Source organism: Triturus cristatus, chromosome 3_1 (assembly GCF_964204655.1).
Source record: "Triturus cristatus chromosome 3_1, aTriCri1.1, whole genome shotgun sequence".
Taxonomy (NCBI): Eukaryota; Metazoa; Chordata; class Amphibia; order Caudata; family Salamandridae; genus Triturus; species Triturus cristatus.
Genome location: NC_140583.1, coordinates 674,007,781 through 674,030,300, shown reverse-complemented (window position 1 = coordinate 674,030,300; position 22,520 = coordinate 674,007,781). Strand labels below are relative to the sequence as shown.

Genomic DNA, 22,520 nt, shown 5'->3' with positions numbered 1-22,520 from the left:
CAAACACCCTATCGAAATCTGGGATATGATCAACTCACTCCCCAGACCTGTGTTTCTTTACAGAAACCTGGTTAAACCCATTTAATCATACCCAGATTAGTCTAGCTATTCCAGACGTATATAAATTCATTCATTTAGACAGGCAGGGGAAAACAGGGGGGGGGGGGGAGGGGGGAATTGCTATTGCTTTCAAAGATCATCTAAAAAGCCCAGTGGACTGCTACCCACCTCTCGGCCTCACTAGAAGTAGGATTTTTCAGGCTGATACTATCCCCTTCGGTGACTTGGAATGGGGCTTTGATCTACCGCCCGCCAGGGCCGAGGACAAATTTTGCAAATGAATTGATAGAGCTGATTGCTCCTCAAACTTTAACGTCCAATAACTTCATCTTGCTTGGAGATTTTAACTTTCATGGGGAAGCTTTAGAAAACCCTGAGACTGATAATCTCCTAACAAGTTTAAAACAAATTGGCCTCTCCCTCCTCTCAAACATCCCCACACATATAGCAGGCCACGCTCTGGATCTGATCTTCTCTAACATGACCCTCCTCGCCGACCTCCCTCCACTTCCTCTAACTTGGTCTGATCATTTTATGGTTCCTTTCACACTCCGACAACAGAACCCTACCACCTTACACGAATCTGAACCTCGCACCTCTCAGTTTCGGCGACCCTGGAATGACCTATCGTTAGAAGCCTTTACGGCTGCGTATAACGCCTCACCCCCAGCACCCCCTACGTCAGGCTCAGATACGTCAGAGTTGCTAAAGTCTTTCTCAACCAAACTCACTACAGTCTTTGACTCTCTGATTCCGGTAAAAAAGTTTGGTCCGTCCAAACAACGCAAGTCTGCTCCTTGGTACACAGAAGAACTTAGATTAGAAAAATCTAGGTGCAAAGCCTTAGAGAGATACTGGAGAACAAGCCATACTCTCGCGGACCGAAAGACATATAAACTCTCTCTGACTAAATATCACCAGAAAATAAAAGCATCAAGGAAGGCATATATATTAAAACAAATTGACCAAGCTACCAATTCTACTAAAACTCTTTTTAACATAGTTAAAGATTTTATTAACCCGCAGGCGTGCAGATTGCCTCAAATTGAGTCTCAAACCCTATGTGACTCCTCAGCAACTCATTTTTGAGTCTCAAACCCTATGTGACTCCTCAGCAACTCATTTTTGAGTCTCAAACCCTATGTGACTCCTCAGCAACTCATTTTGAAGAAAAAATAAACCTGATCTACGAGAACTTCGCCCCCACTCGAACTCACACCAAAATCCCATCTATAAATCATGCCGAACTTAAATTACAAACTTCAAATGCGCTCAGCCAATTCGAACCGCTATCTATCAAGGAAGTACACTCCTTGCTGGCTTGCGCTAAGTCAGGGTCACCCAGTGACCTTTGCCCCCCGAGGGTCATGGCCATTATAGCACCAAGCTGTGCCTTAGAAATCCGCACCATATTCACCAGCTCTATAGAATCAGGCACCATTCCTCCCAGCTGGAAGGAAGCTTGCGTCCGCCCTATCTTGAAAAAGCCAACGGCAGACCCCCTCACGTTCGCGAACTATCGGCCCATATCACTGCTTCCACTATTGGCTAAATCACTAGAAGCAGCCATAAATAAGCAGCTGCACCACTATCTTGAAGGAAACGATCTTCTTGATCCTTCGCAATCGGGCTTCAGACCGGGCTTTAGCACAGAAACTGCTCTCCTTGCGGTCACAGACTCTCTGAGGCTAGAAATAGATGCGGGAGGATCAGCTATTCTGGTCCTCTTAGATCTCTCCGCGGCATTCAATACGATATCCCACTCCAGGTTGCTAGAGAGACTGAGATGCTGCGGAATCCAAGATCTAGCACTGCAGTGGCTTCAAAATTTCCTGACAGATAGGATCCAAGCAACTATGCTTGGGACATTCAGATCCAAAAAACATAAGCTGGACAAGGGCGTCCCTCAGGGCTCATGTCTTAGCCCTGCCTTGTTTAACCTTTGCATGTCCCAGCTGGCCAAAATAGCTGAATCCTGCGGGTTCGAGATTATCTCGTACGCGGACGATACCCAGCACATTTTTAAAATCGATCCTAATGCCACGGCAGAAAACACACGTTTCGCCGCAGGTATGAATGTTATCTCTAACTGGATGACAGAGAATCTTCTCCAGTTAGACGGAAATCTTGTTAGTAGGGAAAGCCTCGCTCTTCTGGTCCTCTGAATGGTGGCCGAAGGAGCTTGGAACTGCCCCGATCCCGAAGCAAACTGTGAAGAACCTGGGGTTTACACTTGACCAGGCTCTTTCAATGAAAGATCATGTGGCGACTATCACCAGCTCATGCTACTAAAGCCTGCGTCTGCTGCGGAAGATGCTTCCCTACCTCCCCATCAAGCACAGTAGAACGCTAGTACAGGCCATGGTCACCTGCCGTCTCGATTACGGAAATGCGATGCTCGCCGAACTCGGCCCTTCCCGGCAAAAAAAACTGCAGGTGATCCAAAACACGGCTGCCCGGATGAATCTGGACGGACCGGCGGGCTCGCACTCAGTCCCCATTCTATCAGAGCTCCACTGGCTCCCAATCGGGAAGCGCTCCCATTTTAAGAGCGGCTTTGGCCTTAAATACCTGGCGAACAAATTAATAAAAAAGACCTCAACTGTTAACTTACGGTCCAATTCCATGGGTCTTCTAAAGACTCCCAGAATTCGCCGCGCCCGATCAAAGGCGAAGTCCTTCTCTTGCCTCGCGCCGCGCTACTGGAATGCGCTTCCTATATCCATCAGGAACTGCCCCTCCCTCGCTATCTTCAAGAAAAAACTAAAACCTTTCTATTTCTGACTCCCTAATGCTCGACTTGATGCTCTTTCCCTCCTTTCTGTCTCAGGAAACGACACTGCAGCGCCGAGATGCCCCCGGGTGAGTCGTGCGCTATAGAAATATTCATAACATAACATAACATATGCTCTGGTATTGCCCTGCCCGAGTACTGGACTGACATAGCGGCCACTTTATCCCGCTGCCCCAAACGTGAAATTCCCTTTCACTGGGAGGTGTATGTTTTGCATCGTTTTAAGAGGAGCAGGAAACACAAGGTCACCACACGATTCTTAGACCTGGGCCTAGTCACGTTGAAGCGCCTGTTCACGAAAAGATGGAAAGCACCGGTGGCACCCCATGCATTGGGCCCGGGCAGGGGGTGTGGCTCTGCGGAGGGAGGACCTGCTGGGGCTTAGCAAGTTCCCCATAGCTATAGACTGTGGAGGGGGGGCTACAGTGGATGAATTTCAGAAGATAGTTACACTTGCAGAAGACACACAGAAGGAGACAGGGGTCTCATCAGCTCTACGGTAACATGCCATTATCGCTACTGCGACGCCCCAATGGGGGCAGCTCCCCTCAATCCCTGCTCAACCTGGCATATCATATGACCCTACTGCGTACTACAAGCAGTTATTCACCTGATGCAACACTTTACGACCTCAGGTCACGGGCGGTTACCCCTTTCCCTCAGTTAAAATATTTTGTCCTCGTTATGTTGTACCCTCTGCCCACTGTTAAGAGATACACCCCACCACACATAGACCGGAGCTGTAATACACAGCAGGATGGCAGAACATACACTAGCGCTCCCCCTCAGATGTCCTAATGCTACTGATATCATTACTTCATGCTGGACACATTACTCACCTGCTATCAATGCTGTGTCCACAGCACTTGATTTGCTATTGTATTATTCCCCAGTATATGGTGTTGTTGATCTATTACTGTACTGCACTGTTAAAATTGTAAATAACAAAAAGATTTAAACAAAAGAAAAGCAGTTAACAATGCTTGACAATAGTTAGCAAGCACCCACTTCTCTTCTGTGATGTTTTCCCACTAACCCATGTGAAAAGATACTGCTCCCCCCCCCCCCCCCCCCCCACCAGGAGTGGAGAATGGATTGGACATTGCTGCCTCGAGGACAAGTGTTTGAGGGTAGATGCCAGGAGGTGGTTGGAGGTGGTACTTCTGTTTTTTTTGCTTTTTGACCATTTTATGTGGTACAAATATCTCTTGCCCTGTTTTTGTTGCAAGTAGGTCCAGCGAGGAGACCGAATCCTCTGTAGATAGAAAAAAGGTCCTTACAATGGAATTTAAAGCTTTTCTTCCAAGCCTATTGCCTTGAAGGTTTCAGCTTCATTTTAAATCCTGGCTTCTCTTCCTCATTATGCTAGCCAAACAGAGAAGAGCCGCAGAAGGGAGGGTTGAGTTTCTGCAGCTCTTGGTCTTGTTTCTATGTTGCAAGTCTCAACAAAGAGGAGCACCTGAAGGTGACACAATGACAGTAACAAGATGCCGCCAGTTCTGCTGCTTCAACAGCTGCACTCCTCAAAGTTTTGCCTTCAGTAATCAGGCAGGTCTTGGGAAAAATCCTCAAGTCTGTCCCATATTGGTCGCCTAATGCCCTGGGAATTATGTGCCACTAGTATTCTTTGTTGCAGTGACTGCTATTCTACACATCTTCCTCCCTATTATGGTAGTCCTCTTACTCTCCCTATCGTGAGGCGTAGAGGTTCCAGGTGCCGGAGCATGCTTTATTCTCATCAAAGAAATAATGATGGGGTCTGATTTTGCATCTCCTTTTAGGAAATTTTTCTTCTGCTAGTTTCAAGAATCCTAGGACTAATGAGGAGCGGCTTTAGTGTTGCTCTTAGCTATAGTGTCTGACAGACACTTTTGTCGGGAGACTCCAGCGGAATGTATAGTTAAGTTGCCAGTCTTATTACTACATCATGGAATGTGACCATGGTGTTTACTGGTGATTTTCTCATTGGGGTTTCAGGTGATGTTGGTGTGTAGGACGACAATGAGTCTTTGTCATGTACATAAGGGAGAAGGAGACTTATTTCTTCAGCAACATTTGAGTGTACATGGTATGCTTGATTGATTAATGTAGGATTGAGGATCTCGAGGACAAACAAGACATCCTGGAGAATGCCAAAGTGATAAAGTCGCATTCCTCATTGGGAACATCAATGTAGGACAAGACACCATTTGCATAAGCCACGGTAGGTCAATTGGTTGCATAGGTAGTGACAGAGGGTCCTACGCTGAAATGATAAATCTTGGCGGTCCCAATGGTTGTGTAGGCAATTTCATCATGGTAGACAGCCTTAGCCTCTTTTATGAGGAAATGAAAACATCAACTTCAAAAATCTCAAAGTCGATCTGAGGGACGCTGAGAAAGGCTTTGACACTGGTGGCACCCTCTACTGTAGCTGTGGCAAAGTCAAATGTATCAATTGTATAGATAGCAAGGGGAACCCCGTTGGTGCCTGGAGTGCTTCGACATAGATGACATTGAAATCAGGCTTTGAAACTCTGACATTTTGGAGGAGTGGTGCTGATGATGCAGACCGGGTGTCAACGTCAAGGCTTTCAACTGTGAGCATATCGGTGCAGAAGCTCTTGCCAGCAACTCTGTCTTCTTAGATAGAAAACCCTTTTTAGCCTTTCTTGTCTCTGCATCACACTCTGTGGGGGTCCTGGGATGATTGTGTTGCTATGTCCGTGAAACTAAAGTGTTTCCTGTTACAGAATCAGAAGGAGATAAACATACTAGATACACTTTGTGTGGTTCTGGGGCAGTTTTCATCCTACCAGATGAGGGGCACTTCATGAAGTAGGATGCATTCTGACAGAAACAACTTCAGAAATGCATGATAAAGGTTTTACAATCTAACTAAATCTAATTCTCCGGAAAAAATGGGTGAAAACACACAGTGTGTTCTTAGAATTCCAGTCACATGAGGCAGAAAAAAGCCTGAATCTGTGAGGCCAATGCAGTACACCGTAGTATGTAATGAGGAAGCTCTGTGAGCTTCAAGGTAAAGAACTCTATTTCAGCTTCTTCAATGCATTTTTTACTCACTGCTTAAGACTATTTTTTCACACTGCTGCAATGCAGTCTGAGGAACAGGTTCTTTTTCGGTCATGCTGTAAAGTCTAAAATTGGGAAGACCAAGACTATAATAAGCTTTCAGAAAGTACTCAGCAACATATGAAGATGTTGTGTTCTTCCCCTCTTTTCTGCCGACTTGCAGACAACTATACGGCATATATGTTTGAAGAAGTGCTCTGGGGTCCCCAAAAGTTGCACGGAATTATTCTATCATTTAAGATTATTGATGGCGATCTGAGGTTCAAACTATGGGCTTTCTCCACTATCCGCAATATCCTAGTATGGGGGCCTAACATATCCAACAACCTGTCTGCACAACTGTACCAGGCATTATAAACTCCTTAACTCTGATCGGAGTACTTGACATGAAAGTGACAATATGCATGTTCACTTCCAGAGACATCATAACTTTTCTTTCAATGTCTCATTTAGGATATTCAGTTTTCAAATAGTTACACATATCTTCAGACAGAGGTTTACACACACTATTTTGGAAGGCTACTGACAGTCTGGTGAAATACCACTAGGTGAAGGACCCGGACCTTAGGATTGCCTGATAGGTTGCGCATAGAACCTTCTAGTCTTTTCTCAATGGGGTACACACTGGGTGGGTGAAACTGGTGTCAAGTGGTTCATCCTCTATGTGTAGGCACTCTAGCTGAATGGATGGATCTTACAACGTGAGAGCATGTATGATGAGAGCTGTGATACGAGTTGTCCTAGTTGCCTGTGGGAGCTACATCGGCATATTCCATCCAATCTTACTAGTGTACTTCCTTATAGGGAGATTGAGTAAGCAGAGCCAACCTGCTTCTTAGAAAAGTTTCTTTTAGCTTATCAAAAAATCTTTTGACATTCTGAAATCAGGTAATTCACAACAAGAAATGAGATGGAAAAAACTTGGCTTCAACTCTTCAGTAACACTTCCTAACACCACAGTTCAGCCTGCCGAATCGAAGGATGAATGTTGATAATAGACACCACTGTAATCACAAAAAAGAAAATATGAGTGACACTCAAATATGCGTGAGTCTCTCACACGTTGGCTGTGTATACTCTCACTATTCATCACACCTTAAGGGTTAATAATATGTATCGTACTGGCTGGGCCCCAAATAAGAGCTACCTGGCCCCTGAACAGTAAAAGAAATTGAGTCAGTCAACACCTTCCATTCGCTGTTATGACACTTACAGCCTAGTCCATCCCTGCTGCTACCTATCATGGTACACCAAGAGAAAGCTCAAAGGGGTGTTTTAAAAAATAAAAAAAACATGTAAAACTGTGCATTGGATGTGCTAAACAAACTTTATTTGGCAGTGCAAACACATGTTTAAAAAGTAATAAGGACACACTCATCCCTAAAAGACTCCTTTTTTAAGGTGCAAAAAGGAGGAGTTAGCTATTGAGGGTCATTTCCTCTTGCTAGAATATGGTTATTTCCCTATCATGCCAACTGTGCCTCCAAGTGCAGTCTTGATCCACAAAGCCGGAGGATTTAGTCTTGTTGAGACAGTACTTGGCCTAGTCCTACCACTAGCTCACGTCAGCTCATTTAACATTCTGAATAGTCTGTAAAGAATAGATCCTATGGCCCCTGAAATAGTCCTACATGCTGTGTCCTCAACTGATGTACCCAGAAACCTGGTGACGCTCCGGACCAAGATGCCTTTGTAAAAAAATATTTCCTACAGCTCCCATGCTTCCTAAAATTTCCATGCTTCCCAAAGCTCCCCTGGTGTTTGCACTTTCTTTCGTCTGCATTACAAGGCAGGGAAATCACCTTCCAATAGCAATGTGCTGTGCAGGATGTTCCTATATTAGCCTTAGTTGTTCACATAAGTATTTGGTAATGTCAATCACCCCTAACGTCAGTACACATAAGTGGAAATTACGGATGCAAGGATCCTAGAATTAAATAGGAGCATGGACTGTGTACTGATTATAAACTGTTCAGCCCGTCTTATGCTGCCAGTGTAATGGCTAAACACCAACCAAACTAGTTTTAAATGAGAGAATCTGAACTTGTTTAGATCCTGACTTCTACTGTGGAGCACCCCCAGTAGCATTCCTTACTACAGGTTGGCACATAGACTGTTCACTGCAGCCTTGGTATGTGTTAGAACACCGACAGTGAAACTGCCATGGGGCTTCAAACTCTGGATCATCTCAACAGGTTCCCGCCGCTGACAATCTAGCACTATCCAGAAGTTACTTCTCTCACAGTTGGAAGTGAAACACCACAGCATGTCAAATGTCAAGGAAGTTGTAACAGCTTGTCAGTATGAGCTGCGCCTCAAGCACTGTTTTTGACTGGATGCAAGAACAACACTCACTCTTGACTTGAGCAAATGAGCATGGAGCTTCAGGATGGAGGGAAACAGGAAAGGCTAGGGTAAGAGAGCTGGAAGCAAGGAAGGTGAGAAGAAGCTTCTTGGTGCAAGGAAGCACCAATCCACTACCTACCTGGTAATACAGGTCAGTTATTTAGAACGCCAGGACTCAAACATGTGCATTTAACCAACACAGTGCATGAGCATAAACAAGCGAGCATTGGCAAAGCCAATAGTTTTAGCCTTGGCAAGCTTGTACTATGATATATTTTTCAAATGTTATTTGTTTTCGCAAGTATATTACACAAAAATAAAAAGTATGCATACTGCTTCATAACGTGATGCTCAAATGTTTACACTTTAAAAAAATATAAAAAAATATGTATTTGCACATAATTGTAACAGAACAGGTGCTTCTCGGCATGAAGGTGCACTTACAACAGTTAAATAAACTCAATTCGGCTACTATGCAGACCACAGGAATTATGGTTACTGAAGCAAAGATATTACTGTGACCAGAAGACAGTTTAAAAGAACAAGCTACTTACCTTCGGTAATGCCTTATCTGCTAGATTCTCTATCTAGCCGCAGATTCCTTACCTTAGGATTATCCCCAGGAATCAGACTTGATCTGGCATTTTTGTGGTGGCGAACAGATCTGATCAAGTTTTTTCCCACAGCTGAAAAAGACCTTGCACCACCTCCGGATGGAGATGGCATTTGTGATCTGCTAGGCATCTTCGGCTGAGTATGTCTGCCCTGGCATTCAGAGAGCCTGCCAGGTGTTGAACCACCAGGGATATGCCCTGACATTCCAGCCATGTACAGAGATGCAGGCCCTCGTGATGGAGGGTCCACAACCCCACAGCGCCAAAATTGTTGCAGTACCACATGGCGGTGGTGTTGTCCACGAACACCTGCACTTGCTTTTACTTGATGGAAGGCAGAAAGGCTTTTAATGCCAGCCGGAATCCCTAGAGCTCCAGTAGGTTGTTGTGAAGTCCGGATTCTGCCAGAGACCATTCTGATCTCCACAACTCCCAGATTGCCACCCCATCCCAGGAATGACACATCTGTCACCACTGTCGGATCTGGTTGGGGAAGGGAAAGGGGTCTGCCACTGACCGAATCACTGTTCGTTAACCACCACTGCAGATCTTTTGCAGTTGCCTCTGAAATTTGGACCATGTCAGGGAGATTACCCTGATCTCACTGCGTACACTGGAACTTTAGGTTCCACCACAGAGCCCATATGTGCCAGCAGGAATCTGTAACAAGCAGAATGCAGCAGCCCATGAGGCCCAGCAACCTCAGAGTCAATCTCACCGAATTCCAGGATAGAGGCTGAAACATCAGTATCATAGCCTGAATATCCTAGACTCGCCGTTTGGGAGGATACCCCAAAACTGCATAGCCTGCAGAACGGCTCCAATGAAAGGGAGCAACTGAGAGGTCAGGTGTTACTTCAGCACATTGATAGTGAACCCCAGCGAGTGCAAGTGGTCTGCCGTAGTCTGGAGATGGGAGACGACCGCCTGGGGTGAGCTCGCCTTCAACAGCCAGTCGTCAAGGCAGGGTACGACTGGCAACCCTGATCTTCCCACCGAATGGTTACTGTTAAGGCCAAAAGGAAGCATGGCGAACTGAAAGTGCTTGTGGCCCACCATGAACTACAGGCAACGCTTGTGGGCAGGCAGGACGGGAATGTGAAAATATATGTCCTGCAAGTCAATTGCTACCATCCAGTCTACCAGGTCCAGGGCAGACAGGACTCTAAACAGCCTGAGAATTTAGAACTTCTCCTTACTGAGGAAGAAATTGAGAGGGCGCAGGTCTAGGACAGGATGAAGGCCTCCATCTTTCATGGACCGTGGAATGTTGTGTGTATAAAAAAAACACAACCTACTTCTGGCATCGGCATCCTCTCTATGGCTTCCTAAGGTCTCCAGCCTCTTGGATTCCCTTTCCGGTGAAGTTGTAGGGAATGCACCAGGATTTACACAAAAGATGGAGGCTTGGACCACTAAGCTCTTCAGGGTAGGGTATTGCATGGGAAGTGTGGGTTCCCTGGGGCGGGGAGGGAGTGGCGGGCAATCATCCTGTTCAGAATGTGGGCCAAGTCCCCAGCAGGATATCTTTGAGGGGGCTGAAGCACCTCTGTAAAGACGTCAGTTGTGACTGCCACTAAAGTAAGGCTAAGGGCCAGGACCTCGGCCGCCCTTCTCAACACCATAGCAAAAGAAGCCCTCTTCTCCGTAGACACAGTAGAGGGAGAGAGCATGTCAGTACATCAAGACGTGTCCAGTCCACTGGCCTCCACCAATTCCATCCACGAGTCATTGTTGGGGTCTAGCGGCTGGCAGTTTTCCGAGTCCAGCAACCACTCCCAATCCTCCCCAAGTCCCAGCCAATAAGAATAGGGCTCGGGCTTCAATCTAGAAGGCCTGGCGCCGGAGTCGGACAACAGTCTCCTGGCTCAGTGTCGGAGTCCGGGACGAGAATGGGGACGGCGCCACTGGAGGGCACAGATAGCACTGGCATTAAGATGGAGCCAGGGAAGGTCAGGGTGACACCTGTCTGGAGATCAATCTGTGGCTCCAAGGGCCCGACGGACCCGCTGGCGGAGAACCAGTAGAGGCTGCTCCTGAACCTGCATGACCCGAAGGCACACCAGCTGGAACGGACCATCCAAATTTGAGGTACATGACCTCATACAACTGGGGGGTTGGGCAGGGATCGCCCCGGTTAATAAAAAGTTGGGGAGGTGCCGAGACGGCCTAGGCGCAGGCTCAACAGCGGAGCCAGGCCTCAAATTACCCCACTCCCTCATCTCGGCAGATGATATTGACGGACAGGCCGAAGTCGAAGACCTCTGACTTTTACTCTTCTTGCGCTTGTGGGACTTTCCAATAGATGACTTAGTGTGCGACTAGGATCTTGGGCTCCGCTGAAGATCCTGGGACATTATCCTTGATCTGGATCGAGACCATTGCAATGTTGTACATATGGCAGCAAGGAGCTTGAGGGACTTTCACACCAGAAGCACAGAGCCATACAAGACAATGACCACTGGTGCACAAAACTATGGCCCTGAAAGGATGACCTTAACCCTAGAAGTCAGTTCGCTGACCGGGGAGGATGGGTGGGGCGGTAAGGAATCTATAACTAACCTATGATTTTTACAGATATATCATTACCAACGGTAAGTAACTTCTTCATCTGAAAGAAACAGTTAGTTATAGATTCCTTACCTTAGAATAGATACTCCAGCAATCCCAACCCCGGAGGTGGGTCTGCGAACTAAGTTCACACCAGAAAGTCCTGGAGGACAGAATGGCCAAAGAAGCAGTCTATCCGGACTTGACTGTCCAGGCAGTAGTGTTAGGTGAACGTTTGCAGCGATACCCACGTAGCTGCCAGACAGATGTCGTTTAGGGGAACTCCTCGTCCCAAAGCAGTGGTAGCTGCCGTCGCGCTGGTGGAATGGGCGCGCAGTCCCACTGGAGGCTCCTTCTTTGCCAAAGAATAGCAGGCTTTGATGCACAGAACAACCCACCTGGAGATGGCCCGTTTGTGCGCGGCCCGACCTTTCTTAGCGCCCACGCAACTCACAAAGAGCTGGTCGTCCGTCCGGAATTTTTGTGTGCGATTCAAGTAGAAGGAAAGCGCACGTTTTGGATACAGACGGTGGAGCCACTCTTACTCTTTTGAAGGATGCGGTGGCAGAAAGAAGGTGAGCAAAGTGATGGTTTGGCCAATGTGTAAAGAAGTAACCACCTTGGGAAGAAAGGAAGGTCTAGTTCTGAGGACGACCTTGTCCAGATGAACAGCAACAATGGGAGGCTTTGAAGAAAGAGCTTGGAGCTTACTCACCCCGCGAGCAGAGGTGATGGCCACGAGACAAGCAGTTTTCAAAGTGAGAAGCCTGAGAGGCCAGTTATGTAGTGGCCTAAAGGGAGCGCACATAAGATTGGTAAGAACCAAGTTCAAGTCCCACTGAGGCATTACGAAGGGAACAGGAGGAAAAAGAGGAGTAATGCCCCTAAGGAATCTATTTACAACAGGGGACTTGAAAAGAGAAGGCTGATCAGAAAGCCTAAGGAATGCTGAAATGGACGAGAGGTAGTCTTTGAGAGCGCCCAGAGCAGAGCCTTGCTGGGCCAAAGAAAGGAGGAACAAGAGAACCTCAGAAAGAGGGGCTGAAAGGGGAACCACAGCCTTTGCTGTGCACCATGCAACAAATTTGTTCCATTGGCAGGCGTATACCGTCTTAGTGGAGGGACGCCTGGCTGCCAAGATAACATCGCAGACTTCGGGAGGCAGGTTAAATGACAGTCAACTGCCGCCGCTCAATCTCCACGCAAGGAGGTGGAGGCTGGACAGGTTCGGGTGGAGGACCGTCCCCTGCGGCTGCGACAGAAGATCCTCCCGAAGAGGCAGTAAGATCGGAGGATTGATGGCCATGTGGAGCAACTCGGGATACTAGACTCTTTGTGCCCAATCCAGAGCCACAAGAATGACTTAGGCCAGGTCGCACTTGATCTTCTTCAACACTCTGGGCAGAAGTGGTAAAGGCGTATAGAAGACCGCAAATCCACTCGCGATGAAAAGCGTTGCCCAGCGAGTGCTGCCTTGGAAATTCTAACGCGCAGAACTGCTGACATTGCGCTTTCTCTTTGCACCACCTCCGAGTGAAGACGCCATTCGTGATCCATCATGCACATGCGGCTAAGTTAGTATGCCCTGGCGTTCAGGGAACATGCCAGGTGTTGAACCACCAGGGATATGCCCTGATGTTCCAGCCATGTCCAGAGGAAGTGGGCCTCCTGACATAGGGTCCACGACCCCACCCCGCCTTGTTTGTTCCAGTGCCACATGGCGGTGGTGTTGTCTGTGAACACCTGCGTTACTCTTCCCCGTACAGGGGGAAGGAATGCTTTGAGTGCAAGACGAATCGCCCGAAGCTCCAGAAGGTTGATGTGGAGCTTGGACTCCTCCGGAGACCAGAGGCCTCTGATCTCCGCCTCCCCCATGTGGCTGCCGCATCCCAGAAGTGATGCATCGGTAACCACTGTGAACTCTGGTTGGGGAAGGGAGAGGGATCTGCCGCCGACCCACTCCTGGTCCGTGAGCCACTACTGCAATTGGTGTACCGTGCCCTCCGAGATCTGGACGCAATCGGACAGATTCCCCTGATGTTGTGCCCACTGGAACTTCAGGTCCCGCTGCACAGCCCGCATATGCCATCTGGCATGGTCCGCCGGCAGGATGCAGGAGGCCATCAGACCCAGCAGCCTGAGGGTCATCTTGAACGAAACCCGGGATAGAGACTGAAAGATCAGAATCATAGCCCGAATATCCCGGACTCTGTTCGGGAGGATAAACCCCGTAACTGCATCGTGTCCAGAATCGCTCCGATGAAGAGGAGCTTCTGAGAGGGGGTCAGGGGTGACTTTGGCACGTTGATGGAGAACCCCAGCGAATGCAAGAGGTCGGCCGAAGTCTGCAGGTGGGAGACGACAGCCTGGGGCAAGCCCGCCTTCAACTTTAGTTGTCGAGATAGGGGAAGATTGGAACCCCTGATCTGTGCATTTGAGCTGCGACCACCGCTATCATTTTCGTGAACACCTGAGGGGCGCTGGTAAGGCCAAAGGGGAGCATGGTAAACGGAAAGTGCTCGTGGCCTACCGTGAACCGCAGGTAACGTCGGTGGGCCTGCAGGACTGGAATGTGAAAGTAAGCGTCCTGCAAGTCCAACGCTACCATCCAGTCTCCAGGGTCGAGGGCAGACTAGACCTGAGCGAGCATCAACATTTTGAACTTTTCCTTCTGGAGGAAGCGGTTGACGTTCCTGAGATCCAAGATAGGACGCAGGCCTCTGTCCTTTTTGGGTACCAGAAAGTAGTTAGAATAGCAACCACAACCTACTTCTAGAGCAGGAACGCACTCAATGGCACCCTTGGCCAAGAGTGCCAAAACGTCCTGTTGGAGAAGGGCCAGGTGATCCTCCGACATGCGATGGTACTGTGGTGGCATGGAAGGAGGGGTAGTCTCGAAGGGGAGGGAGTAGCCCCTTCAAACTATTTGCAAAACCCACCTGCCCGACGTGATGGTGCACCAGTGGGGGAGGTGATGGCGGATCCTGCCGCCCACTGGCGGTGGCCCTGAAAGATCGGACTAGGAGCGTTTGGAGGCTGCTGCAGAGGGGGCTGTGGTGGACTGGCCCGCGTGCTGGCCCCCAGAACCACGGCGGTGGTTCCCACGTCCACGGACACGCTGGGGCTGAACAGCTTGCGCCGGCCTGTGGCTCTGGGTGGGACGTAGTGGTGCGCCCCTTCCGTAGCTACGAAAGGGGCAAAAGGCAGACTGCGCAGGGCGGGTGGTGGAGAAGCCCAAGGACCCGGACGTAGCCCGAGAGTCCTTAAAGCGCTCTAGCGTGTTGTCTGCCTTGTCACAGAAAAGGCAATGGCCATCAAAGGGCATGTCCATAAGGGTGGATTGGACATCCCTGGAGAAACCAGTCAAACGCAACCAGGCATAGCGTCGAAGGGCTACTGAAGTGGAAATCGTCCTGCCAAGTGCGTCAGCAGTATCCAGCCCACAGCGGATGATAAACTTCGCTGTGTCTCTCCCCTCGGCAACTGCACGTGAGAGTACGGCCCGGGCCTCCTCCGGGCACTGAGGCAGCACTTGCGCCACCGTATTCCACATAGAGTGGGTGTAACGGCACAACAGACATGCAGTGTTTACCGACCGCAGTCCCAAGCTGGCACAAGACAACATTTTCCTCGCAAGGTGGTCCAGCATTTTGGATTCCCTATCCGGTGGTGCAGTAGGGAAGGCACCTTTTGAAGTGGAGGCTTGGACCACCAAGCTCTCAGGGGTGGGGTGTTGGGAGAGGAAAGTAGGGTCGCCTGGGGCCAGGCTGTGGCGTTGTGCAATCATCCTGTCCACAAGAGCCCCTGTGTAGGGCCTGGACCATGTGCCCAAAAAGATGTCCGTGAGGGCTTCATTAAACTGCAGCAGGGGTTCCGAAGAGCTCACTGCCGGTTGAACCACCTCTGTCAGGAGGTTAGTCCTGACTGCCACTGTAGGAAGCTCGAGGTGGAGAGCCTCGGCTGCCCTACGCAACACTACTGAGTATGACGCTCCCTCCTCCGTAGCCACGGTAGGAGGAGGCAACATGCCAAGGTCTGGAGAGGTATCCAGACCCCTGGTTTCCCCCAGTTCCTCTCCCCGGTCCAGTTCTTACACCAACTGGTTGGTTAAAGGGTCCCCAGACCCCTCCCAGTCCTCCTCACCTCCTCTGGCTGCCAATCTGGCCTCAAAGAGCCAGTGTAGAACAGGGGCACAAAAGTAGCCGCCGGTGTCGGTCGACGACGGTCCGACTCCTGGGGACACGGCCGACACCGGTGGCGGACGTGGTGCCGGTGGAATCGGCGCTGGGTGAGGCATAACGAGGTCGACCGGCACCGATTCGGATCCAGGTCTGGATCCAAGAGGAGCCTGCGGTGCTGAGGCCGAAGCCGCCGACACCGAAGGCCCACCAGCGGAGTTAGGAGGGCCCAAAGATGCCGTGCATTGCATCGTAGAACTGACGAAGCTGGGCAGGGGTCGCTCCTGGTCTCGGGAAGGGGGGGGGGGGGGGGGGGGGGGTGGGGTAACCTGGAGCCGACACTACGGGCTCCGCACGCCGAGGGAGGGGCACCACCCGCATCCCTTGTCGCGTCAGCCGGTGGACGGGGAGAAGTCTAAGAGCGACGATACTTCTTAGACTTTTTTATGCTTTGACCTACCTGACCCAGAGTTCGAAGACTTAGAGGAGGAATGGTGTTGGCTCCGCGACCGGTACCTCGACCTCCTCCGCGACCGGGACCTCGAGCGAAGCAGAGCCGACTGCCAGGCCACGAGTAGCTTTCAGGACCGCTCCCGCAAAGACTTCGGGGCCATGGTGCAGTCAGAGCAGGACTTGGGGTCGTGGTCGCGCTCCAGGCAGTAGAGGCACACACGGTGCGGATCCGTCACCGACATTAGTCAGTTACAGAAACCGCAAGCCTTAAAGCCGGGCATCCCTCGTGCAGCAGGAGTCGTATGAACTAAAAAAAACAAGCAGTCGACAAAAGTCAAGAAAAAAGCTCAGTCAAAAAATGACTGGGGGTACCGTTCTCTCCGGATCTGCGCTTGCTGGCGCGGAAAAAGAAAGAACGGACGTCAGCACGCAAGGGCGGCGTCTATGTAGCTACTGCGACGTCATCCCGGCGACCACGACACCGACAACAAACGTGGAGTCAACCCACGCCACCTTCCGACGCGCAGGGGTACTGCTGACGAAAAACTTTACGGATCCAGTCTGACGCCTGGGGGGAATTCTAAGGTAAGGACTCTATAACTGTTTCTTTCAGATAGAAAAGAACTGACGCCCGAGCACTGGGATGGCGCCTATATAGGCACTGCGCACGTCACTTCCAGTGCAGACGCCACACAGAGCCGAATACTACCAGCGTGCAGAGTACTGCTCACAAAACATTTCCGGGTCCAGTCGGAAGACAGGGGATAATTCTAAGGTATGGAATCTGCAGCTAGAAATTTCTATCAAACAAAAACTTATGATTGAAAAAAGGATAGAGAATGGAAAGAAAAAAGCATTAGCAATGTACTGGTCCAGCAGCCCAGACAGAGGTGCATGTGTGTAAGAGGAAAATATTGTCACTCATACTGCAAGACAGCCCTGGATAAAGTGGCTGATCCATTGCTCCATGAGCTGAAGCAAATGTGAATGACAGCTGGACAGACAAATTGATGAAGAGGGCGGACACAAAGCATCTTTTTTCTCATTCACGTTTTTGTTTTGATAGAGGATGGCAACACAGCTAAACCGGTTTCTGGGTCATAACTAAAATCACTACATGTGTGACCAAGCAGCAAATCAAAAGCATGCTTGTACGCAAGATACTATAGTGCAAGGATGGACTATAAAGGGAGTGGCGGAGATGTTTACACAGTTAGTTTTAAGCAGGCTTCTCCATGCTTTGGGGGAAATTGTCCCATTTACTTGTTAAAATCCTTGCTCCTGAAATATTAGGTTAGAAGCATACCAAGACTTTGATTTTGCAACATACGTTTTTCAGGAAAGTAGGATCTGCTTTCTTGGCTACCCCCACTTTTTAGTGGTGTTCTACTTTTTTCTGACAAGCCTGACTGGGATCCTGCTAATCAGGACCCCAGTCACTGTGCGCTCTCCATAAATTAGACTATGGTTAGTACTTTGGTACCTTCCCAATTGGCTACTGGTGTAACCTTCTAAGTCCCTAGTATATGGCACTAAGGTACGAAGGGCATGGGTACACCAGGGGTCTCCCATGGGCTTCAGCATGTATTATGCCACCCATAAGAGACCACTCAAACCATGACTACAGGCCTGAAATGTCAGCCTGTGAGACTTGGTGCTAGCACCACTTAAAACAGATATACGTTACCTTATATCTGAGGTTACTGCACTTAAAACCTATAAGTCACACCTATGACAGGCCTTTCAATCCTGAAGACAGGGTGCTAGGTTATAAGTGTGAGGTGGCCTGCATGAGCAGGACATCCCCTACAAACCCCGGAGTCGATTCTCAAGGTTTTGTAAGTGCGGTCATTTATATTGGTTGCACCGAAACCGGTCATGTTTGCTATCAAACATGTTGGAATCTTATCCCAACATCGATTCCAGTGTTGGATGTAGAATCCCATGTACTAAGGTGCTCCCCTAGAGAGCCCCCCTGTATTCCCGGTACCAGCCTGTCAGGGCCTAACTGCAAGCTAGTGCTGCTGACTACCACAGAAACGATTCTGCCCTCCTGCTGCTAAGCTGAGCTTGAGCAGGGGAAGGTGGAACAATAGGTTTCCTGTCACAGGGAGGTGTGACCACCTTTCAGACAGTACTTCGTGTATTGATCTGCAGTGGGGGAGCTTGCTAGGGCCACCAGACTGCTTAGAAGGGCACATTTGGTGCCCTCCTTGCCTACTGCAGTTGGAACCAGTTCAGGGAGCCGTTGTCTCCAGCTCTGGCACGAAACTGGACAAAGGAGATGGGAGTATCCTTCCCTCTGTCCAGCCCCTCCCCTGGGAGGAGTTCCTGAATCGTCCCAACCCTTTCCCTGGGGTACTTAATGGCTTACCTGTGGTTGGCTCGTAAGATTCATCATGGGACAAGATTCAGATCCGAAACCACTTAAACGTCTACCATCTGGGCACTTTGGACTTCACCTAGGAACCGAGACTGCACTAAGGAAGACTCCTGCTGCTCCTATTCTCATCGTCCTGCCAGCAGTATTCTGCATCGTCTGTGCTTCATCCAGGTTCTTCTCCAGGCCTGTGGGCACCGAAAACACCCGAAGGAATCTTCCTTGGAGTGAGAAAGTCACTCCCCTGCATTCGCAGACACCGCAACAAAGCTGACCGGTCTGCTGCTCCTGACATCCCACGGACTTCGAAAGGCTCAGCAACACTGGTGGTGGTTCTGGAACTCCCTCGAGGCCTGCACAGTATTCTGAGCAAGTCTGAGGCCAGTTTCCCTTGTCCGAACCTCTGGAACAGAATCCCTGTGCACCGTATTGACTTGACATTGCCAAGGCTTGTTGACTCTGTCCTCCAGAGATTTTCGGGCTACAAGAAGCTCCAGCCTCCAGCATCTCTTCCTAACAAGGTCTTTGTCCTCACTGCATCCCCTGCATCGTGGGACTGCATATTTGGTGAGCTGCTCCAGGTCCTCTCGCAACTCGTGCCTCCGGCCTGTGATTCCTCTTGAGGGTCTTCTTTGGCTTCACTTCGCACCAGGTTTCCCTGGTGTAGGTATCCTGGCTCCTGGGGTATTCACGGGTAGGGTGACTCTCCAACCTTCTGTCTTCCACAGGGTTTCTTCAGGGTCCACTGGGAAGGGTCCTCCTTGAAAACTGCAACCACGACTTCTCGATTTACTTGCAGTGAATACCCTCTTGGGTGGTTAGTGGGCTATACACATTAACATAAATAAAATGTTTGCAGCAACATTACCATACAAACTGTTTCACATCGTACATACAGGCCCTTATTTTTTGTAATGTTACTGAAGTGGGCAGTAGTAGTAATATTTTAAAAGCGTAGTTACCTGAACTAATGCAGATAGCAGATCTACATTTCGAAATATTGTCAGCCAAAAATCTGGGACTCCTTTGTGATGTGCCTCGTCTTTTGTTTCTTCTATTATTGATGCCTTTGTTTTCAAGGATTCCTGGAAAATAACATACAAAATCTAAGTTAGAAGACTGTATGTGATTTAAAAAAACATCTTTAGATAAATCATAAAGTAAGAGTGTTAAACCACCTCAAACTACTAGAAGTTGAAAATATTCACCTCTTCTCTATTGAAATAATCCTGCCATATGAAAAATCCTCAAACCACCAATTTAGTAGATATACACTCCACTCTTAGCAGATAAAAAGTCTTCTGCACAAATGTACTTTGCACAATAGTTTTAACATCTAATCAGGGTCAGCTTCTAGCAACTACCTATGTAGGAGACACACAATCATCATTACATTTTTTATAGTTAGTATCTCCCATGTATCAACCTTACACAAGAGGAATTTTATAAGGGTAAATACATATTATGTCCAAACAGTATATGTCAATTCTCAGTATCATCTACAACTACATTCAGTGAGCTATCACGAACATGTACTGATGCTTGCAAAAAGTAACTAGTTACTTTTAATTGAACTGTGGCCATTAACTGAAGTTGTCTATTTTAGTGTGTGACCCTATGATGCATACACATTACTTGAGACATATACACCATTCCTCACAGGAGCATGAGATAACCAAATATGAGTCACAAGAGGCCAAGTAACACACATATTAAACAACAACACATTTAACACTATTCAACACATAGAATAAACTACTGCCCTGGCAGTTGCCTGGAGAGACTCTAAAAAGCAAGCTGGAAAGTAGACCTCTTTATCCCAGGATGATTTTAAGTTTTCCCTGTCTCCCTTGCCTGCCTATGAGGAAGCAGACTCTGATCACCAGCAGAATACTAATGTTGACACGTACTCCCTCTTTTTTTAAAGAGCAAGTTACTTACCTTCAGTAATGATCCTTCTAGTAGATACCCTATCTCACCTACAGAATATCCTACGAGTGCCAGATGAATCCAGAAGGTTCCACAGCAGTGCTCCTGCGTGCTGGCAGGAGATTCAATTTGGCTCCATGTTAACTTCGTTCTGCCCCGAAAGTGATGAACCGTAGCCTCATATAAGCACCACCCCTGTGCACCAACGTCAGTGCCTTTCTTGACTCTTTCTGCAACCTCGGATGCGGAGCACAGAATAACTGGAGATACCAGTGTGTAGGTTCTTTAGCTAGCTACCTTTTTATATCTCAAAAAGAGACCAATTAACAGAATGGGGCAGAGGGAGGGCATTGAGAATCTGCATATAGCTACAGTATCCACAGGAAAGAGCTCTACTGAAGGTGGTTCTGATGGGTACTTTTAACCACAGATTATTCACCAATAAAACGGATAACAAAGAAGTACCTGCCAAGATGGAGGACCTGTGGAGTGGGCACAGACAAAAAAGTCCTATAGAACCTATTGGACGAAATGCCATTCCCGTTGGATGCCCATGCTGCAGCCTGACAGATGTGCCAACGCAGTGGAGGGAGCCTTGAAGTATAGCAAAAAGGGATGGATGAGATGGCTTGAATTAATCAGTCAGTGGTAATCACTGGGGCCACATTCCAGCCCATAGTTCTTTTGCACATCGTACCACTGCAGTTTGGTCCAACCCATAAGCAAAGCACTAAACAGGAACACATGCAATCCAGGACTGGTGTCGCCCTACTGCCACTGAAGTCAATCTATATCTTGCTGATGAGCGGTGTGAAACTGGTCCTGGGTTGCTTGTAATTCAGTTCAGGAGTACCTAGCTTGGCAGTTCGGCATGGACTGTTTTAATTGGAGCGGGTCAAGACTGATTTCCAGAGGCTGCTTCGTGGCCAGTGAATATCAAAATATAGGAGTGAGCGCTAGTTACCCCGCATCACATGGGCTAAAAAATATATTAATAAAAGGGGTTGTAATGCTGGGATGAATAAGTGTCATCTTGTTTGTCCTGTGATTACCCCAATTAATCACTGGCAATCTGTGCATGATTTCTGCAAATTTATTTTAGACACAAATTAAGCTTATAATCGTTCACACTTACAGTGAATAGCTGGGTTCTTCAATGTTGTAAAATGAAACAAATAGACAACAATTCACCGCATTGCACATACATAAAACACATCAAATAAACCAAATATGTATAAGGAACAATTAACACAAAATATTTACACATACATAAAATATATAAGACAAGACTTCAATACCCAACGTGCTTGCAAAGGTTCTGCATTGCGGACTCCACACCATGCCAAAAACTTGTCCCAGGGCCCAGCATATACAGACTTTGTAGGCAGGCACCTGGCAGTAAGGATGATAGCCACAACCTCTGATGATAGATCGAAAACAGTCAACTACCACGGCTTAATCTCCACTTCATGGATGAGTCGACTGAGCAGCTTTGGATATAGAACACAGCCCTACTGACGTGAAGGAGATCCTCCCGTAATGGTAGCCTGATTGGAGGGCAGACGCTCAGGCCCAGAAGATCTGGGTACCACACTCTCCAAGCCCAATCCAGTGCCAGTACGATGACTTGGGCCTGGTAGTTCCTGATCTTCTTCAGAACTCTGGGCAGGAGGGGTAGCGCCAGAAAGGCATACAGGAGTATGAATAGGTCTCCTAGAGAGAGTGTTCTTGGAAACCAGAACATGCAGAAGATTTGACACATCATGTTCTCAATGGTCGCCAACATATCCAGCCAGGGTTCTCCCAACTGTCAGAAGAGGCACTGCGCCACCTCGGGGTGCAAACAAGATTCTTGATCCGCAAGGCGTCACCGGCTGAACTTGTCTGCCCTGGTGTTTAAAGATCCCACCAGGTGGTTCAAGATCAGAGAAATGCCCTGATGTTCTGGCCAAACTCCTGAGGTGCAGTACCTCACGGAACAAGACCCAGGACTCCACTCTGCCTTGCCTGTTGCAGTACCTCATGAAAGTGGCATTGTTCAAGAAAACCTGCACCAGCCTCCACTTGGTGGACTGCAGGAAGGCATTCACTCACCAGGTGGAAGGACCATAGCTCCAAAAGGAGCTGGGTTTATGCCAGAG

At 48.5% G+C, this 22,520-nt stretch overlaps 1 protein-coding gene across 6 annotated transcripts in view; it reads right to left on the bottom strand.

Moving 5' to 3' along the window:
* The window catches only part of NAP1L4 (nucleosome assembly protein 1 like 4), a 1,162,803-nt gene that overhangs the window by 667,804 nt on the left and 472,479 nt on the right, over positions 1-22,520 (bottom strand). For all 6 annotated transcript variants that reach the window (XM_085644739.1, XM_085644737.1, XM_085644738.1 and 3 more), the window contains one exon: positions 19,413-19,535. In XM_085644739.1, the coding sequence (XP_085500865.1) occupies positions 19,413-19,535 (123 nt within the window). The remainder of the gene's footprint in view (positions 1-19,412; positions 19,536-22,520) is intronic.